The sequence below is a fragment of the Oncorhynchus kisutch genome, linkage group LG30 (assembly GCF_002021735.2).
Source record: "Oncorhynchus kisutch isolate 150728-3 linkage group LG30, Okis_V2, whole genome shotgun sequence".
In the NCBI taxonomy this organism is placed as follows: Eukaryota; Metazoa; Chordata; class Actinopteri; order Salmoniformes; family Salmonidae; genus Oncorhynchus; species Oncorhynchus kisutch.
This window is the reverse complement of record NC_034203.2, coordinates 14,638,420-14,658,824: the sequence shown is the minus strand read 5'-3', so window position 1 is coordinate 14,658,824 and position 20,405 is coordinate 14,638,420. Positions and strand designations below refer to the sequence as shown.

Here is a 20,405-nt window from a genome sequence, read left to right as displayed (position 1 = left end):
ACACATACAACCGAGCACAAATCTAAAAGATGTGAGACTAGTTCAGGTTTCACAATATAAGGAAAAATCAACCGAAGGACAGCCCAAACCTCATTTACCCGACATTTATCTTCAATCGCCTACTGAACCAAGAGGGAACATGAAGAATCAAACATATTTTGTTCTGGGATAGTTATTCAAACATTTTGGATTCTAAATTCAATTTTATTTTTGACTCATAACTCTGTGACAGCTTTGATCTCAGACTCAGGTTTTAGGGGTTCGTAATTCTATTCTGTGGTGTGTTTTCTGCCTGGCTTGTTTGAGAGCAATGCACTGCTGTGATGTTGCTCAACCCTGTCTGCTGCTGAGAGCTTAGGTTCAAGGTGAACAGAACTGTTGCTGCCAATAAAACAAATGTCCTGATCCCAAAGGAAACAGAGCAGGTGAGGTGTGTTTGTGTTTTTGGTTTTACTGTCCTTGTAGGGACCAGAAGTCCTCACAAGGATAGTAAAACAAGGAATAATTGGACATTTCGCTGGTCCCCACAAAGAAAAAAAGGCAATTTTAGGCTTAGGGGTTAGGTTTAGGGTTACAATTAAGATTAGAATTAGGTTTAGAGGTTTAGGAGTTAGGTTTAGGGTTACAATTAAGATTAGAATTAGGATTAGAGGTTTAGGATTTAGGGTTACAATTAAGATTAGAATTAGGTTTAGAGATTTAGGAGTTAGATGTAGGGTTACAATTATGATTAGAATTATGTTTAGAAGTTTAGGAGTTAGGTTTAGGGTTACAATTAAGATTAGAATTAGGATTAGACGTTTAGGATTTAGGGTTACAATTAAGATTAGAATTATGTTTAGAAGTTTAGGAGTTAGGTTTAGGGTTACAATTAAGATTAGAATTCGGTTTAGAGGTTTAGGAGTTAGGTTTAGGGTTACAATTAAGATTAGAATTAGGGTTAGAGATTTAGGAGTTAGCTTTAGGTTTACAATTAAGATTAGAATTAGGGTTAGAGGTTTAGGATTTAGGGTTACAATTAAGATTAGAATTAGGGTTATAGATTTAGGAGTTAGGTTTAGGGTTACAATTAAGATTAGAATTAGGGTTAGATGTTTAGGAGTTAGGGTTAGGTTTAGGGTTACAATTAAGATTAGAATTAGGATTAGAGGTTTAGGAGTTAGGGCTAGGTTTAGGGTTACAATTAAGATTAGAATTAGGGTTAGGGTTTGATTTTTAATGGGAATCAATTGTTTTGTCCCCACAAGGATAGTAAAACAAACATGTGTGTGTATATATACAATACAGTACCAGTCAAAAGTTTGGACACACCTATTCATTCAAAGGTTTTTATTTATTTTAACTATTTTCTACATTGTAGAATAAAAAAAGTATGAAATAACACATATAGAATAATGTAGTAACCAAAAAAGTGCTAAACAAATCAAAATACATGTTATATTTGAGATTCATCCTTTGCCTTGATGACAACTTCTCACACTCTTGGCATTCTTGCAACCAGTTTCATGAGGTAGTCACCTGGAATGCATTTCAGTTAACAGGTGTGCCTTGTTAAAAGTTAATTTGTGGAATTTCTTTCCTTCTTAATGTGTTTGAGCCAGTCAGTTGTGTTTTGACAAGGTAGGGGTGGTATACAGAAGATCAGTGGTGGAAAAAGTACTAAATTGTCATACTTGATTAAAAGTAAAGAGACCATAATAGAAAATGACTCAAGTAAAAGTGAAAGTCACCCAGTAAAATACTACTTAAGTAAAAGTCTAAAAGTATTTGGTATTAAATATACTTAAGTATCAAAAGTAAATGTAATTGCTAAAATGTACTTAAGTATTAAAAGTAATTTCCTATATTAAGCAAACTAGAAGACACAATGTTCTTGTTTTTTTATTCAGGATAGCCAGGGGAACACTCCAACACTCAGACATAATTTACAAACTAAGCATTTAGCTCCCGAGTGGCACAGCAGTCTAAGGCACTGCATCTCAGTGCTAGAGGCATCACAACTGACCCTGGTTCGATCCTGGCTGTATCATATATATATACAGTACTGTATGTGTGTGATGTGTGTCTGGGTGTAAATGAAAGAGGGATGAGGAGGGAAGGGAAAAGCAGACAGACATATGAATGGACAGACTGGGACAAGGGGGAGTATGGAGGGAGAAAGAGAGTGAGGGGATAGAGAAACAAAATGTGTGTGTGGGAGTCATCTTTCATAATTAATCATTCTTCATCCTCATAATGCCAAAGTAATGAGGGCTTTTTGACTCATAGTATAATGGTGACCTTTGGTTCGAAACATTGTCATAACGCACTTTGGAGAGAATTGTTTAAATTAAATTGAAATTGTTTCAATTTTTTAAAATTCAACCCAGGATTCAACAAAACATAGACAACATAGACAACAAAACATAGGCTTAGGGTTTCAAGCTTTAGTTGATTTCAAATGGAATCTACAAGTTAATAAAAACAAATTGGGGATTCTCGTCTCCATCTAAACCAAAAAATCAAAGTTAAAGAATATGACTACATCAAATCAAACTTTAAAGTGCATTTAAAGTTTGATTTGATTTAGTCCTATTCTTTAACTTAGATGTTTTGTTGAAATGGAGAAGTGAATCCATATAAATGATTAATTTGTAGACAAACTGGAATTAAAGCCAGACTCCAGATGGAACTATCCAAGCAGGAGATACATCTCCTTTAAATATTGATATTTGGTTGCGCCGACAAAGAAACACAATTCAACATCGCTTTTGCAATACAGTAAATAGCCTATTAGCTTGTCGAAAAGTTAACAAATGACATGCTGGATCCATGTCTCCATTTGAACCAAAAATGAAAGTTAAAGAAGAAGATTAAGCCATTGGCTCAGATGGAACTAATCCAAGCAGTAGATACATCTCCTTTAAAATGTTGATATTTGGTTGTGTTGTCAACCAAACACAATTTAACATGACTTTTGTAATACAGTACATAGGCTAAAGTTAAGAATATCTTTCAAACTTGTGACAGTATTTATTCAACTATAAAATGAGTAAAATGTCCACATTTTGAGGTTACTGTAACAATACATGTATTTTGATGTAATCATAGAAAGCGTGCATGTTCAAGGTAACACGGAAAGGTCACAGGTCTGTGGAGATCTCCACAATTGCTCTAATAATCTGCGCAGAATCTCGAACGGCATTGATCACTTGACAATGTACTTTAATAATCTCAGTTGCAATCCAGGTCATTTGGTTGTACTATTAGATATAGCACAGTGACAACACATTAAGTTGTTCTATACAGTGAGGGGGGAAAGTATTTGATCCCCTGCTGATTTTGTACGTTTGCCCACTGACAAAGAAATGATCAGTCTATAATTTTAATGGTAGGTTTATTTGAACAGTGAGAGACAGAATAACAACAAAAAAATCCAGAAAAACGCATGTCAAAAATGCTATAAATTGATTTGCATTTTAATGAGGGAAATAAGTATTTGACCCCCTCTAAATCAGAAAGATTTCTGGCTCCCAGGTGTCTATTATACAGGTAACGAGCTGAGATTAGGAGCACACTCTTAAAGGGAGTGCTCCTAATATCAGTTTGTTACCTGTATAAAAGATACCTGTCCACAGAAGCAATCAATCAATCAGATTCCAAACTCTCCACCATGGCCAAGACCAAAGAGCTCTCCAAGGATGTCAGGGACAAGACCTACACAAGGCTGGAATGGGCTACAAGACCATCGCCAAGCAGCTTGGTGAGAAGGTGACAACAGTTGGTGTGATTATTCGCAAATGGAAGAAACACAAAAGAACTGTCAATCTCCCTCGGCCTGGGGCTCCATGCAAGATCTCACCTCGTGGAGTTGCAATGATAATGAGAACGGTGAGGAATCAGCCCAGAACTACACGGGAGGATCTTGTCAATGATCTCAAGGCAGCTGGGACCATAGTCACCAAGAAAACAATTGGTCACACTACGCCGTGAAGGACTGAAATCCTGCAGGTCCCCCTGCTCAAGAAAGCACATATACATGCCCGTCTGAAGTTTGCCAATGAACTTCTGAATGATTCAGAGGACAACTGGGTGAAAGTGTTGTGGTCAGATGAGACCAAAATGGAGCTCTTTGGCATTAACTCAACTCGCCGTGTTTGGAGGAGGAGGAATACTGCCTATGACCCCAAGAACACCATCCCCACCGTCAAACATGGAGGTGGAAACATTATGCTTTGGGGGTGTTTTTCTGCTTAGGGGACAGGACAACTTCACTGCATCAAAGGGACGATGGACGGGGCCATGTACAGTCAAATCTTGGGTCTCCTTCCCTCAGCCAGGGCATTGAAAATGGGTCGTGGAGGGATATTCCAGCATGACAATGACCCAAAACACACGGCCAGGGCAACAAAGGAGTGGCTCAAGAAGAAGCACACTAATGTCCTGGAGTGGCCTAGCCAGTCTCCAGACCTTAATCCCATAGAAAATCTGTGGAGGGAGCTGAAGGTTCGAGTTGCCAAACGTCAGCCTCGAAACCTTAATGACTTGGAGAAGATCTGCAAAGAGGAGTGGGACAAAATCCCTCCTGAGATGTGTGCAAACCTGGTGGCCAACTACAAGAAATGTCTGACCTCGGTGATTGCCAACAAGGGTTTTTCCACCAAGTACTAAGTCATGTTTTGCAGAAGGGTCAAATACTTATTTCCCTCATTAAAATGCAAATCAATTTATAACATTTTTGACATGCGTTTTTCTGGATTTTTTTGTTATTCTGTCTCTCACTGTTAAAATAAACCTACCATTAAAATTATAGACTGATCATTTCTTTGTCAGTGGGCAAATGTACAAAATCAGCAGGGGATCAAATACTTTTTTCCCTCGCTGTATATATGAACAAAATATCTGACCTTGTATTCCCATTTGAACTATGTTGTGCTTTTAGATGGTTGAAAGCGCAGTGGTAACACATTTCGGTGACTTCTGAACCAAAAGTCAGACATAGATTTTCCATTGGAATTTGGTTGCACCTTTTAGATGGTTGAAAGTGATAGCTAACACATTTGGAATCGAACAAACTTTTGGCTGCATTTCTGAATGGGTGAAAATAGGTTGGTATCTCATTGGTCAAGGTATCAACCAAATATTACCCAATTATTCACGTTGAAATGATGTGGTGTGTCCAGTGTCTGCCTGCCTTGTGTCTGAGCCCTAAAACCCACTGGTGTTGTACTTGTTCTTGTATATTTACCCAGGGTAGCCGGGGGCCATCGGAGTGAGCAGGGCCCTCTCGTTTCCACAGGGGTCCAGTCTGCTTGGCGCTGGTCTGCGTCTGGTGGGGGTTGGGAGGCACACGGAACTACCAGAGGGGGACACAGAAAGGTCAATGGTCACCACGGGGTCATAGAGGGGAGGAAGGAAGGACCCTTAGGCACAGATCTAGGGTCAGATCCACCTCCTCAAATTAGGCCAAATAACCATTGGAGTGGGAATGTAAAACTGGCCTTAGATTAGTGTCTAGAGAACAATGACAAACAGCAGAGCAACATGCTGGTCTCTGGACAACCAGGATGCTTTATCTAACCATCATATATCCAGGTTAGCCTCATTGAGATAAAGTCTATTTTCCAAGAGACCTGAATGTAGCCCACTATGGTAAGATATTTACTATTACAGAAATATTTCCATGTATGTATATATCCATAAATTGTATGGATATCGATATCTGTTCATGTACATGTGTAATACACCACGGGGTCATAGAGGGGAGGAAGGAAGGACCCTTAGGCACAGATCTAGGGTCAGATCCACCTCCTCAAATTAGGCCAAATAACCATTGGAGTGGGAATGTAAAACTGGCCTTAGATTAGTGTCTAGAGAACAATGACAAACAGCAGAGCAACATGCTGGTCTCTGGACAACCAGGATGCTTTATCTAACCATCATATATCCAGGTTAGCCTCATTGAGATAAAGTCTATTTTCCAAGAGACCTGAATGTAGCCCACTATGGTAAGATATTTACTATTACAGAAATATTTCCATGTATGTATATATCCATAAATTGTATGGATATCGATATCTGTTCATGTACATGTGTAATACATATCAACTTTGTCACTACATGGACTATATAAGAGAGTGAGAGAGTGCTCCAATGTAAGCAGCTGTGCCATAATGAAATATATTTCCCCCATACATTCCTGAGTACTCCCTCTACAATACCCTATATCCATATTAATAATACCTCCAATATTATTTATTAATGTTGTCTCTCCTTCTGGAATGGGAATACACCATATAAACAAATCCCTTAGGGATTCATTATGGGGGAATCTGGCAATCTCTATGACTAAGTAAATGATAAAAATATTTTCCGTAAATAAAATAAAGGTTGTCATGGCTACGACCGACTGTGTGAGTGGTATACAGTAGATTAAATGATGTCCATACACATGATGCAAAACACTGTCTGATGCAGAATGACATAACAATGTTGACCTCGACAGATGCATACTTCCATAATTGATTTTTATTCATTATTCACATCCTGTCAAATACACATTGCCTAAGATGGTTAAAAGTGAGATGTGGGGTGATTGGGTTCAGCATATTACTCCGATTGCATGGCTATGAATTATACACGTTTTAACATCTCTGGTGAAACAAATGCACCAGGCATGCACACCTCAGTAAATGTGTTTCTGACTATAGTGAAGGGTGTTTCATATATGCGTGCTGGAAGGTGTGAATTCTTCTGAAACAACACCTTTACACATTTTAAGTTATGTGGCATACCACGAAACCCCAAATAATAATTCCCCAACACAATATTCCACTAACCTGACTGTAAACCTTATTTTCGATCGATGTGATTTTCCCCAGGTATAACTAATTCATAACACTTCTATTTCACAAGAAGAAGAAATTCAACTGAATAAAAAAGTGTTAACTTGACCTAGATAGTTTTTGTGTATGTATTGATATGTAGGCTGTAGAAAATGTTGTTCGTGGGGCGACGCACAATTGGCCTAGCGTCGTCCGGGTTTGGCCGGTAGTGAAATCCTTGTCTCATCGTGCACCAGCGACTCCTGTGGCGGGCCAGGCGCAGTGCGCGCTAACCAAGGTTGCCAGGTGCACAGTGTTTCCTCCGACACATTGGTGCGGCTGGCTTCCGGGTTGGATGGCGCTGTGTTAAGAAGCAGTGCGGCTTGGTTGGGTTGTGTATCGGAGGACGCATGACTTTCAACCTTCGTCTCTCCCGAGCCACGAAATTGGGGAGAAAAAGGGGGAACATTTTTTTTTAAATCAGAAAATAAATAATTATACAACATTTTCCAAATGAATCAAACCTCAAAACCGAAGTTGTCTCGATTACATATGACTTCACACCCCAGAATTAATAATGGTGGAAGAACCTTTGACAGCCATTAGAGCTGTGAATATGTTTGAATAAGCTTCTACCAACAACAACTATTAGGGCAACATGTATCCATTAGTATTGTCAAGATTGCTCAAGCTCAGTAAATTTGGTTGGGAGTCATTGATGGATAGCAATATTCAAACCTTGTCTGTGACTTTAGAGCAGATTTAAATCCGGACTGAGACTTGACCATTCAGGAACACTGCTATTCTGGTGTGTCTTTGGCATTACAATGTGTGTAACTGTCCCGCTGAAAAATAAAACTGTATCCCAGTGTTATGTATTCAGAAGACTGAGGCAGGTTTTAATCCAACTTTTTAGCTTGGCTTTGCTCCTTTCATATCTTTTCATGATCCTGACAAACTCTCCAGTCCCGACTGGTGACAAGCATACCCAGAACATGATGCTGCCACCACAGTACTTGAAAATATCCTATTTTAGGACAGCCGTACCCTATTAAGAGCAATTTGTGATACCAATGCTTCCTGTAATGCTAGCGACCTCCATTTCGCTACAGCCCCCAGACAAAAGGCTAATTAACAAAAAGCCTTTAGTTAATTAACAAAGTCAGTTAATTACCCATTTCCTACAGACAGGAACACTGTGTTTGAACTAAAACACAATAAATGGGAAATTATAGCTACATGAAAGACTCTCTCATCTGGCCATGATGGCTACCTCAGGAACATACGATTCTTTATAAATATTTGATTGTGTTGCGTCCCTTAAGGCCTCACTCACGCACACACACACACACACACACACACACACACACACACACACACACACACACACACACACACACACACACACACACACACACACACACACACACACACACACACACACACACACACACACAGATACCCTCTCCTAACCATTAGCCTGTCCACTGGGCCTTATCTGAGTGGTATTTACACTTATCACACAGCCCACTGTTAGACGCTCCACGCTCAAAATGAGTTTCACCCGAGGTCAACCCCAACAACACCAGGAACACACCACCAGTATCCTGAAATAATCCACCATCCACCCAGGGCAGATAGCTACTGTAGCTCTCCTACTACAATATAGGGAGAAACAGCCCTGCAACACATGTACACATGAAAGCCCCTCTCTTCAGTGATAGATGCCAATCTACAGGCCATTTAAGCAGCAGTCTACTCTACCAGACCTGGGTTCAAATACTATTTCATAGTTTGCTCTAGCCTGCTGGGTGTGCCAGATTGGCGGGATTTGCAATTTTGGGACTATTCTATTGGTTCATTAAGTCATGCAAACTCAAATAGGCAGAAATAGTATTTGAACCCAGGTCTTGTCTACTCTACCCAGCCTAGCTGTAGCTCAGGCTGGTCACAAGGAAGAGCCGTCGATTTTGGATGTTTGAAAAGGTCCCAAGGACATAGATATTGGCGCCCCCCCCCCCCCCCCCCCCCACACACACACACACACACACAAGCAGGAAGAGTACATGTTGACAATTAATGGAAACATTACAGTATTTTTTATTATTTTGTTTTAAGCCTTCCCCAAATGGCCCTAACCTTAACCACTCTGAATTAATACATAAACGTACCCCTGTTTTAACTGTTTTAACCCTGAACCATCTGGAATTAACCCTGTAACCATGTGGAATTAACCCTGTAACCATGTGGAATTAACCCTGTAACCATGTGGAATTAACCCTGTATTCATGTGGAATTAACCCTGTACCCATGTGGAATTAACCCTGTATTCATGTGGAATTAACCCTGTATCCATGTGGAATTAACCCTGTTACCATGTGGAATTAACCCTGTAACCATGTGGAATTAAACCTGTAACCATGTGGAATTAACCCTGTAACCATGTGGAATTAACCCTGTAACCATGTGGAATTAACCCTGTAACCATGTGGAATTAACCCTGTATCCATGTGGAATTAACCCTGTAACCATGTGGAATTAACCCTGTAACCATGTGGAATTAACCCTGTAACCATGTGGAATTAACCCTGTAACCATGTGGAATTAACCCTGTATCCATGTGGAATTAACCCTGTAACCATGTGGAATGAACCCTGTAACCATGTGGAATTAACCCTGTATCCACGCAGAATTAATGGGTCAAAAATCAACGTTCATCCAATTATGGCAAAGTGAAACCATGACATCAGGTTGTGTAGCTAGATAGAACTGTAAATCTAACTGGGAAGAAAATAAAAGCTCTCTAACAACCCAACCATTTAGTGGCTTCATTGATTAGGCTGCAACAAGGTTTAAACGCTCTGTTTACATGTTATAATAGTCCCTGATTACGGTGGCAACTGATAGCAGGCGCTAATTTAGCGACGCGCCGTGTAAAAGTGTTTAATTAAGACTTGAAACAAAAGCACGGGGAAGAGTAATTAACCCACCTGGTTGGTTGGCACAAAGTCCAGGCCAGCCTCTGGCATGCCCAGGAACATGGTCTCACTGTTGTACTGCAAACACACAGACAACACAACAACACAGTTACAATGTTGTTCACTTCATTTTGGGTATATGAGTAGGAGAGTTAGAGAGGGAGATATAGAGGCAGGGCGAGAGAAAGAGAGAATGAAAGAGAGATAGAGATGAAGAGAGAGAGAAAGAGAAAGAGAGATAGAGACGAATAGAGAGAAATAGAGGGGTGGAGGAAGTGGGAGGAAAAGAGAACATTATATTAGCTATGAAAACTGATGTTTTCCTGCTGTTGTCTTCCCTTTGAAGTCCTCATCCTTATCGACTTGAGATGTCAGCGATTTGAAGCAATTAGCACACTAGTAATTACAAGCCACAAAGGGAAGGCTTTTATGAAATCCTTTCATGTGCAATCTGTTATAAAACAGAAAAGGCCCTGTGTATGTCTGTCTGTCCACGCTGCATCTCCACTTACACTACACTGCTTTGAGTTAGTGAATCACCAAACACACACACACACACAACTGGAGAGCGCAAAATACAAGAGCACTGTGTTTCTGTGATTCAGTGCATATTGTCCAGTATGAATTAATTCAGTCTAACCAAGGTGTTGGCAGTGCTCCAGTTTGCATTTACATACTGCATTGTCCTTCATTTCCCTCTATCCCCTTCTCTCTTAACATCTGGGATCTCTTAGTTAAGGCTGACTTCTGACACATTATTAGACGAATCGCCAAACAAATAAGCTCTTTCTCTTTTGATGTCAGTATGTATTCGTGAAATGGGTCTGTAGTAGGGAACTGTTTTGAATCCCCAGCCCAGAGTGTTTAACTAGTTCTCTCTCCCGTTATCTTAAGTGTGTTTTAGCAGAGTCAATGATGAAGGAGTCGTGAAGGACCAGCTGTATGGGAAACCTGGGAAATTAACGTGTTTTGCTACAACTCCACTCAGTGTTAAAGTAGATCTTAACTGTGCCTGACCACAAATGGCTTCCAACAGACTGCTATTTAAAGAAATAAACCACAGGGAATATCACCTGAAAGGGATTAGTTCATATCAGAATTGGATACAAGATACAGAGTTGTGATTGGTTCTAGGACAGGTTTAACATGAGCTGATTGGACAAAGAACTCTGTCTGTCTCAACCTCAGCAGTAGCATCCTGCTCTAACCATCCCATTCACCTGTTCTACAAGGGACCACACTGTTCGTACAAGAAGCTACCTTTAGAAAAAGAACAAGAAAAAAGTGAAACCCATCCACGCAGGTAGACACTGGACAAACGACTGTTTTCCATTTGCCAGCTGTCACACCGATGCAAATGAGCGATCGGATGACAAAATTAACAAAAAGCCAAAACAGGGTGTCATGGCTGACCTCTTGTAACCCGATTCCCCTCTATCTCTCCACACAGTTTAGACTGGAGCGTCTGTCTGGCAGTCCAAGGAAAGGGGAGTCATAGGGTTAGGAACACAGACACTCATTTCTCAGAATGAACCCACTCCTTTGCATTATGAATGATTACATGGAACAGCTGCATGTGTCCATGGAACATGAAACAGACTCGCAACAGCAGCACTGGAAAAACAATCTATACTGAGCATAAAAAGTGTTGGTCCTATTTTTCATGAACTGAAATAAAAGATCCCAGAAATGTTTCATCCGCTCAAAAATAGTATTTCTCTCAAATTTTGTGCACAAATTTGTTTACATCCCTGTTAGTTAGCATTTCTCCTTTGCCAAGATGATCCATCCACCTGACAGGGGTGAAATATCAAGAAGCTGATTAAACAGAATGATCATTACACAAGTGCACCTTGTGCTGGGGACAATAAAAGGCCACTCTAAAATGTGCAGTTTTGTCACACAGCACAATGCCACAGATGTCTCAAGTTTTGAGGGAGTGTGCAATTGACATGCTGACTGCAGGAATGTCCAACAGAGCTGTTGCCAGATCATTTAATGTTAATTTCTCTACCATAAGCCGCCTAGAATTTGGCAGTACATCCAACCGGCCTCACAACCGAAGACCACGTGTAAACATGCCAGCCCAGGACCACATCTGGCTTCTTCATCTGCAGGATCGTCTGAGACCAGCCAACCGCACAGCTGATGAAACTGAGGAGTATTTCTGTCTGTAATAAAGCTCTTTTGTGAGGAAAAACTCTAACTCTTATTGGCTGGGCCTGGCTCCCCAGTGGGTAGACCTGGCTCCCAAGTGGGTGGGTCTATGTCCCCCCCAGACCCACCCATGGCTGAGCCCATGCCCAGTCATGTGAAATTCATAGATTAGGACCTAATGAATTTATTTAAATGGACTGATTTCCTTCGATGAACTACAACTCGGTAAAATCTTTGAAATTGTTGCATGTTGCATTTATATTCTTGTTCAGTGTATATAAGTTGTGTGAGACTTGACTCTCTCGCAGAGTATAACATGTGCTCAGAGTGTTCTCAACAAAAGTTTTTTTCCTCTCTCTCTCTCTCTCTCTCTCTCTCTCTCTCTCTTTCTCTGACATTCTCTCCCTCTCTCTCCCTCTCTCTCCCTCCTCTTCTTCCATAAAGTTACATAAGGATGGAAGTGAAGTGTAAACTGTAGAGCACTGCCAACATAAACACCCAAGCTAATAAACCAATACATTGACATGCTGTGAGACCACACAAACACACGGGGAGCGCTACTTTTGTTAGCCTTAGTGACTTACACCACTGTTAGATAAACCCCAGATGTGTTCTGCTGTTCACAAATAGGCCAACAGCAATGTAACGCTAATAAGTAGGGCATATACAGTTGAAGTCAAAAGTTTACATACACCTTAGCCAAATACATTCCAATTTAGTTTTTCACAATTCCTGACATTTAATTCTAGTAAAAAATTCCCTGTTTTAGGTCAGTTAGGATCACCACTTTATATTAAGAATGTGAAATGTCAGAATAATCGTAGAGAGAATGATTTATTTAAGCTTTTATTTCTTTCATCACATTCCCAGTGGGTCAGAAGTAAACATGCACTCAATTACTATTTGGTAGCATTGCCTTTAAATTGTTTAACTTGGGTCAAACGTTTTGGGTAGCCCTCCACAACCTTCCCACAATAAGTTGGGTGAATTTTGTCCCACTCCTCCTGACAGAGCTGGTGTAACTGACATTTTCTATGGATTTGAGGTCAGAGCTTTGTGATGGCCAGTCCAATACCTTGACTTTGTTGTCCTTAAGCCATTTTGCCACAACTTTGGAAGTATGCTTGGGGTCAGTGTCCATTTGGATGACCCATTTGCGACCAAGCTTTAACTTCCTGACTGATGTTGCTTCAATATATCCACCTAATTTTCCTCCCTCATGATGCCATCTATTTTCTGAAGTGCACCTGTCCCTCCTGCAGCAAAACACCCAAACTAAAACATGATGCTGCCACCCCCGTGCTTCATGTTTGGGATGGTGTTCTTTGGCTTGCAAGCCACCCCCTTTTTCCTCCAAACATAACTATGGTCATTATGGCCAAACAGTTATATTTTTGTTTCGTCGGACCAAAAAGTGCAATCTTTGTCCCCATGTGCAGTTGAAAACCGTAGTCTTGCTTTTTTATGGCGGTTTTGGAGCAGTGGCTTCTTCCCTGCTGAGCGGCCATTCAGGTTATGTCCATATAGGACTTGTTTTACTGTGGATATAGATACTTTTGTACCTGTTTCCTCCAGCATCTTCACAAGGTCCTTTGCTGTTGTTCTGGGATTGATTTGCACTTTTCACACCAAAATACATTAATCTCTAGGAGACAGAACACGTCTCCTTCCTGAGTGGTATGACGGCTGCGTGGTCCCATGGTGTTTATACTAGCATACTATCGTTTGTACAGCTGAACGTGGTACCTTCAGCCGTTTGGAAATTTCTCCCAAGGATGAACCAGACTTGTGGAAGTTTACCATTTTTTTCAGAGGTCTTGTCTGATTTCTTTTGATTTTCCCATGATGTCAAGCAAAGAGGCACTGAGTTTGAAGGTAGGCCTTGAAATACATCCACAGGTACACCTCCAATTGACTCAAATTATGTCAATTAGCATATCAAAAGCTTCTAAAGCCATGATATCATTTTCTGGAATTTTCCAAGCTGTTTTAAGGTACAGTCAACTTAATGGATGTGAATGTCTGACCAAATGGAATTGTGATACAGTGAATTATAAGTGAAATAATCTGCATGTAAACAAATGTTCAAAAAACAGCTTGTGTCATGCACAAAGTAGATGTCCTAACCAACTTGTCCCAACCAGCTTGTGTCATGCACAAAGTAGATGTCCTAACCGACTTGTCCCAACCAGCTTGTGTCATGCACAAAGTAGATGTCCCAACCAACTTGCCAAAACTATAGTTTGTTAACAAGAAATTTGTGGAGTGGTTTAAAAACGAGTTTTAATGTCTCCAACCTAAGTGTATGTAAACTTCCGACTTCAACTATATAACCCCTGACCTCTACGACAATTGGCAATATCTCATCCTGCCCATTGACTCAGATAAACCAATATATGCTCTTTGCTGTCAACTCTAAAGAGCTTCCATTGGGTTGCAGTAGGATATGATGGATAGTGTCGGTGCATGATACAGTAACCCATTGTTTAGCTCAGGAGCCGTGTTCCTCCCAACACTAATAGTCAGTCAATCAAAGTGGTCATAGTCGCTTCAGTGTCTCCTCTCACAGCCTCTTTGCAAGATACCGTGTTAAACGATGTTGCACCGTGGGTGTGGCATCTTCGTCATCAATCTACAGTTATCTCAAATAAAAAGTAAACATTGTAAAAGGCAAACTAGAGACTAACCCAAGCAGAGTAGACTAGACTACGCCATTGAGCGAGGCGAGAGAAACCATCTGATCTGAATGCATTTCTTTTTGAGCATTTGGGTCATTACTGTGATGTTTATAGCCCCTGACAGCTCTTGTAGATTCTAGTTTTTATTGGATGCCGTATATTGACCCCTTTGTCAAATTGGCTTTATCCATTTGCTTTTTCTGGCGCACGATGATATGTGCCGAACTGACAGATCTCCTGCTCGCTGATACATACTGTAATGAAATAGAGTGAGTTCTATTTTCTGCCTCTGCACCTGTGCTCTTTCCTTTATTGCCTGGTTGTACTCGATAGGCTCCTGTGACGCAGATGGGCACGGGGTAATCTCTTTTATCGTTAAAGTCGTTTTGGTCATGGAGGTGTGGAGGAGAAAAGTGTCTGATTAAATGTAGTGACAACCACAGAAGAGAGTTTCGTATCATGGAAGCTACGCTAACTCGCTAGTTCGCTAACCCTCTTTTACAGTTTCGGCAAACAGACTGATACAGACGACATACTGTCCCCTGTCTAGAATATCATTGACAAAGTCAGGGAGAAAAAGAGTGAGAGAGAAAAGAGAGAAAAAAAAGTGGATATTGTGGTGATTGTCATTTTCTTTCCATCTTACGTGTTAAGATGTGAATCAAACAGCGGAACCTATTTCACTCTTCATCAGTTTTGCTCTGAGAAGCCGGAGAAGAGGAAAATAAAACCAAATCATGAGAAGATCCTGTATTCTGAGAGCTTTTGTGTGGCAACTAAAGGCTTATCTTATAATAAAACATGTCCCTATATGCAGTGGATAGCAATGCAGTTCTCCTGCTAGGGCTGTGTCGGTCATTCAACTGTTGATGACGGTAATTGGCAGGCCAAATGACCGCGGTCTCCCTCATAACCGTTCGACTAGCAACAAAACTATTTACATGTTTTATTTGTTTAGATGCAAATTTTCTCCTCTCCTCCACCTGACTGCGTGTGCTGCCATAGAAATAGAATGGATAGAAGGGGCGTCCCCATTCAAGTCAACGATGGCATAGTAGGTGGACTGGCGGTCATTGCGAGTGTACCTATATGAGCAAAGCAGGAAGTAAAAGCAAGAAGTAAAAGCAGGAAGTGTGACATCAATCTGTGCTGTGATTTGTTGATTCAACTCAACTGACATGACAAAAACAATTATCGCAGAAACTGACTCAACCGCACGAATGCCTGGCCGTCCCTTCTTCGGTCAGCGGTTTTAAAACAAATGGTTATTTCATTTTAATGACGGTCTTCATCCAAAACCGTCAGTTGCACGGTTATATAGTAATTGTGCCAGCCCTAGTGATGACACCCAAAGCTTGTGAAAATTAGACCTGGAGGTCAACATTATCTCGAAAACCCTTTATTTTGCTTTATGCACACATATCTTTATATATCAAATATATTATCTTAGTGTCTTGACATACTATTGCAGCATGCAAGCATTTTTCAGCCAAAATAAAGATCCTATTCAGATCACCAATACTTTCCATTCAACACGGCAAATGTGTGTGGTTTATCTCTCTGTCACTCTAACATCACAGTGGGCTCGATCTGATAGTGTTTCATTTCTACTATCACATTGTGGCTGTGTGGGGAGTGCTGTTGATATCAGGTAGGCCTACCCTATGAGGAGCATGGCTGGTTTTGTTGTCAAACCAAATTACACACACTTTCTCTGTGGATAAACCCTAGTCTGAATAACAAGCAGCTAGCTAAGTGGGTCAGGGTCGCCAGAGAGAGAGAGAGAGAGAGAGAGAGAGGAGGGGAGGGGGAAGGGGGGAGGGGAGGAGAGGGGTCAGAGGGAGACAGAGGGAGAAAGAGGGGAGGAATTGAGAAGGAGAGGGAAGGCATAGAGAGAGAGGAATAAGGAGTAGAGTGGGAAATTAAAGAGGAACGGGAAGAGAGAGGGAGAAAAAAATAGGCAGAGAGGACTAGAGAGAGGACCCCGGTAGAGTGAAAAAGAAAGAGAAAGAGGGGGGATGAAAAAAGAGAGAGGGGCGGAGGACGTAGAGAGAGAGAGAGTAAAATGGGGAAGGAGTGTTGTATCTCTGTTTCTGCTCCCCAGTATTCAATATCAAGAGTGGCAGTCATCTTGGACTCCAAATCACAGCCCTGATGAACAACCTTTGTCTGTGGAGCATTACATCTCCAAGTGATTTCTTTTTCCACTTCTCCCTCTCCCTCTCTCTCTCCCTTCTTTTTTTCCAAATGGCAATTTGGTGAGTGCCTGGAGCAGGGCTGAGTGTCTCTTCTTCTATGTCCCAGCACTGTAATGTATGACTGTAACGGTCAGGCCGAGCCCTGCTGTGGCTCATATCACTGGGTAGAGGGAGAGAGAGGGGGGGGGGGGGGGAGTAGGGACTCAGGCCTATATAAATCATAGCCTGCTTCTGATTGAATTGGTAGCGTTTCCCTCTCTCTGGCACCGCCTCGTAAAGACAAGAGTGAGCGGTGTAAGGCGCTGTGTTTCATAGTGGTAAAAATACGAGTCTCTGTGGAGTTTGTTAAAATGACAGAGGATAAGGGGGTTTTAATGGCGAAAACGATAACGATGTTTAGTGTAATCAAAACATTCTGATGATTTAACGCCAGAGGTTTGAGCTATGCCCTCGCACTTCAAGTCAGGATATGAAGCCTTCCTTTTCATCTGGGAAGAAGAAAATGTGGTTTTTATAGCGCCTTCATTTCATGAATGTTATTCAGACCGTGCATTATCTAAGATAAATATTTGATTTGCTTGTTTGCTCTTGTAACTACAACACATGTATTTCCTATTTTACTGTTATAAACGCTGTAGTGTGAAGAACCACACTGTGCAGCGTGTTTAGAACAAGGTAAAGTTGATCAGTCTATCTCAGGATGCTACACCTGAAAGGTAGGTCAGGTTATTTCTAGCTCAACAAGTGTTTGTTGCGTGTTCTACTTTGAAGTGGTGGGGATGGTTTCTGTGCTACTTTATGCCGTGGTACAACGTGCAGCAGTATGACAACAGAAAAGAACATGCTCGCGCGCGCACACACACACACAACCAAAAACAACTCAACAATTATATTTAATCACTCACAGTATGATGACACACAAGGCATGTTATATGTAACCACACAAACCTATTTATATGGTATATGCACTGCATTCAACTACACATCGCAAACACACAATCACTACTTTGTACAATGACAAAGAACAAATGCAAACCCATGGGACCTGATAACAGACTAGTAACTGAGCTGTCATTTCAGCCATTGTGTCCCCCCCCCCCTCCAACATAACCCTGTGTCAAAGTCCCATTATGTGAATCTAAAATCTAACCTCCAGACCAATTAATTCAGATGTTGGGCGAATCTTTCTCTTGGCAGAACGCCTTGCGCAATGCCTCATTAAAACATGAATCGGCATCCTTTCCAATTTAGACGCTCTCTCTTTCTCTCGCTTCACCTGTTGTCACACCTGATTAATGCCAAACAGGTAAAATGCTTATTAGATCATTAATGAGCAGTTTATAAGTCCCCAAATAGAACAAACTAGGCCTGGACGGACCCTACATTTCATCTACTCAATTCTAAAAAGTAAATAATTCCACCATCTGTTATGAATATCAAAACTCACTCTGAGAGTCTTGTTCAGTCATTAAGCTTTTAATCAGGAAATCACCATGGGACAATTAGGGAAGCATCTCCACCAGAATCAAGTGACTAATGCATCATTAAACCTGAGACCATATTGACAGACAGAGGCGGTTATGTATAATCTACTGTATGTCTGTTGGAATAATCATAAATGAAGAAGGATTGGGATACTCTAATAGAGAACCCGTGTTACATGGAGAGTGTTCTGTAACCTGTTCTATTAACTCATACGTCTAGAATGACATTGTATGCTGTAGTGCTCAGATTTCCCTTCACTAAGGGGTTTCGAGCCCGAACCATGAAAAACAGCCACCGATCCATTATTCTTCCTCCGCCAAACTTTACAGTTGGCACTATGCATTGGGGGCAGGTAGCTGCTCCAGAGTCCAATGGTGGCAAGCTTTACACCCCTGCAGTCGACGCTTGGAATTTTGTGCGACTGCTCGGCCATGGAAACCCATTTCATGAAGCTCTCGATGAACAGTTCTTGTGCTAACGTTGCTTGCAGAGGCAGTTTGGAACTCGGTAGTGAATGTTGCAACAGAGGACAGGCGATTAATACGCGCTTTGTGCTTCAGCACTCGGCGGTCCCGCTCTGTGAGCTTGCGTGGCCTACCAATTCGCGGCTGAGCCGTTGTTGCTCCTAGACGTTTCCATTTCACAATATCAGTACTTACAGTTGACAGGGGAAACTCTAGCGAACTGACTTATTGGAAAGGTGGCACCCATGATAGTGCCACGTTGAAAGTCACTGAGAGCTTCAGTAAGGCTATTCTACTGCCAATGTTTGTCTATGGAAATTGCATGGCTGTGTGCTCGATTTTATACACCTGTCAGCAATAGGTGTGGCTGAAATAACCGAATCTTTGTATATATGGTGTATGTGTCACTTCGACAAAGACATAATACTAGAGCGAATATGGGGCTCTCTGCTACAGGAAGTGACATAATTCCAAAAGGATACAGAAGGATATGAGACTTCATCATTGATGTTGCTGCTAGCAGCTATTCTTGAAGACAATTTAACTTGTGATGATCTTCATGTGTGGTTCAGCCTAATCTACTTTAGTGAACTGACTTATTATAAGTCAGTCAGTATAGCTAAAGGGCAATAAGTGAAATCTAATACCTCAGCTGCAATGAAGCCTTGGCTAGCTAGTACCGCCATATTAGCTAGAGTATGACTAGTCCCTATCGCTAAGCATGAACTGAATCACACCTCTACTAGTGGCTCATTTACATACACACTCGGTGGACAGTTTATTAGGTACACCACCCCGTTTACGAAAATTGTTCACACCTACAGACAGTGAGTCACGTGGCCATGGCTTGCTTTATAAAGCAGGCAGCCGGGCATCGTGGCATTCAGTTACAGTTTAATTGAACAATAGAATTGGCAAAACGTTTGACCTAAGAGACTTTGAGCGTGGTATGATCATCGGTGCCGGGCCCGCAGGTTCCAGTACCTCAGAAACGCACAGCCTCCTGGGCTTTTCACGCACGACAGTGTTGAGGGTTTCCCGAGAATGGTGCGACAAACAAAAAACATCCAGTCAGCGGCAGTTCTGTGGGCGAAAACAGCTCGTTGATGAGAGAGGTTGTAGGAGAATGGCAAGAATCATGCTAGCAGTCGGGCCACAAACAGGCAAATAATGGCGCAGTACAACAGTGGTGTGTAGAATAGCATCTCGGAACACACAACTCGTCGGTCCTTGTCAAGGATGGGCTATTGTAGCAGACGACCACATCGGGTTCCACTCCTATCAGCTAAAAACGAGAAGAAGCGGAGCCAGTACGCACGCGATCACCAACACCGGACAGTTGAGGAGTGGAAAAACATTGCCTGTAGCATGACAGCGAGTTCAGACCTCAACCCACCAGAGCATCTTTGGGATGAGATGGAACGGGCTGTTCACAGCATGAATGTACCACCGTCTATTCTGCAGCTACTGCGTGAAGCCATCGCGTTCAGCATGGACCAACATCCCTGTGGAATGTTTCTGACACCTTGTAGAATGCCCTGGAGAATTCACGCTGTTCTGGAGGCAAAGGGGGGGGGGGGGGCGACCCAGTACTAGATGGGTGTACCTAATAAACTGGCCGGTGAGTGTAGGATGAGATTAA

General features: G+C 41.6%; 1 protein-coding gene across 1 annotated transcript in view; it reads right to left on the bottom strand.

Annotated features, from left to right (window-relative positions):
• The window catches only part of LOC109875430 (thymocyte selection-associated high mobility group box protein TOX), a 57,964-nt gene that overhangs the window by 24,797 nt on the left and 12,762 nt on the right, over positions 1-20,405 (bottom strand). Inside the window, exons 2-3 of the mRNA XM_031809957.1 lie at positions 9,794-9,859; positions 5,228-5,335 (exon numbers count right to left, since the gene is read on the bottom strand). Coding sequence (XP_031665817.1) covers positions 5,228-5,335; positions 9,794-9,859 — 174 coding nt within the window. The remainder of the gene's footprint in view (positions 1-5,227; positions 5,336-9,793; positions 9,860-20,405) is intronic.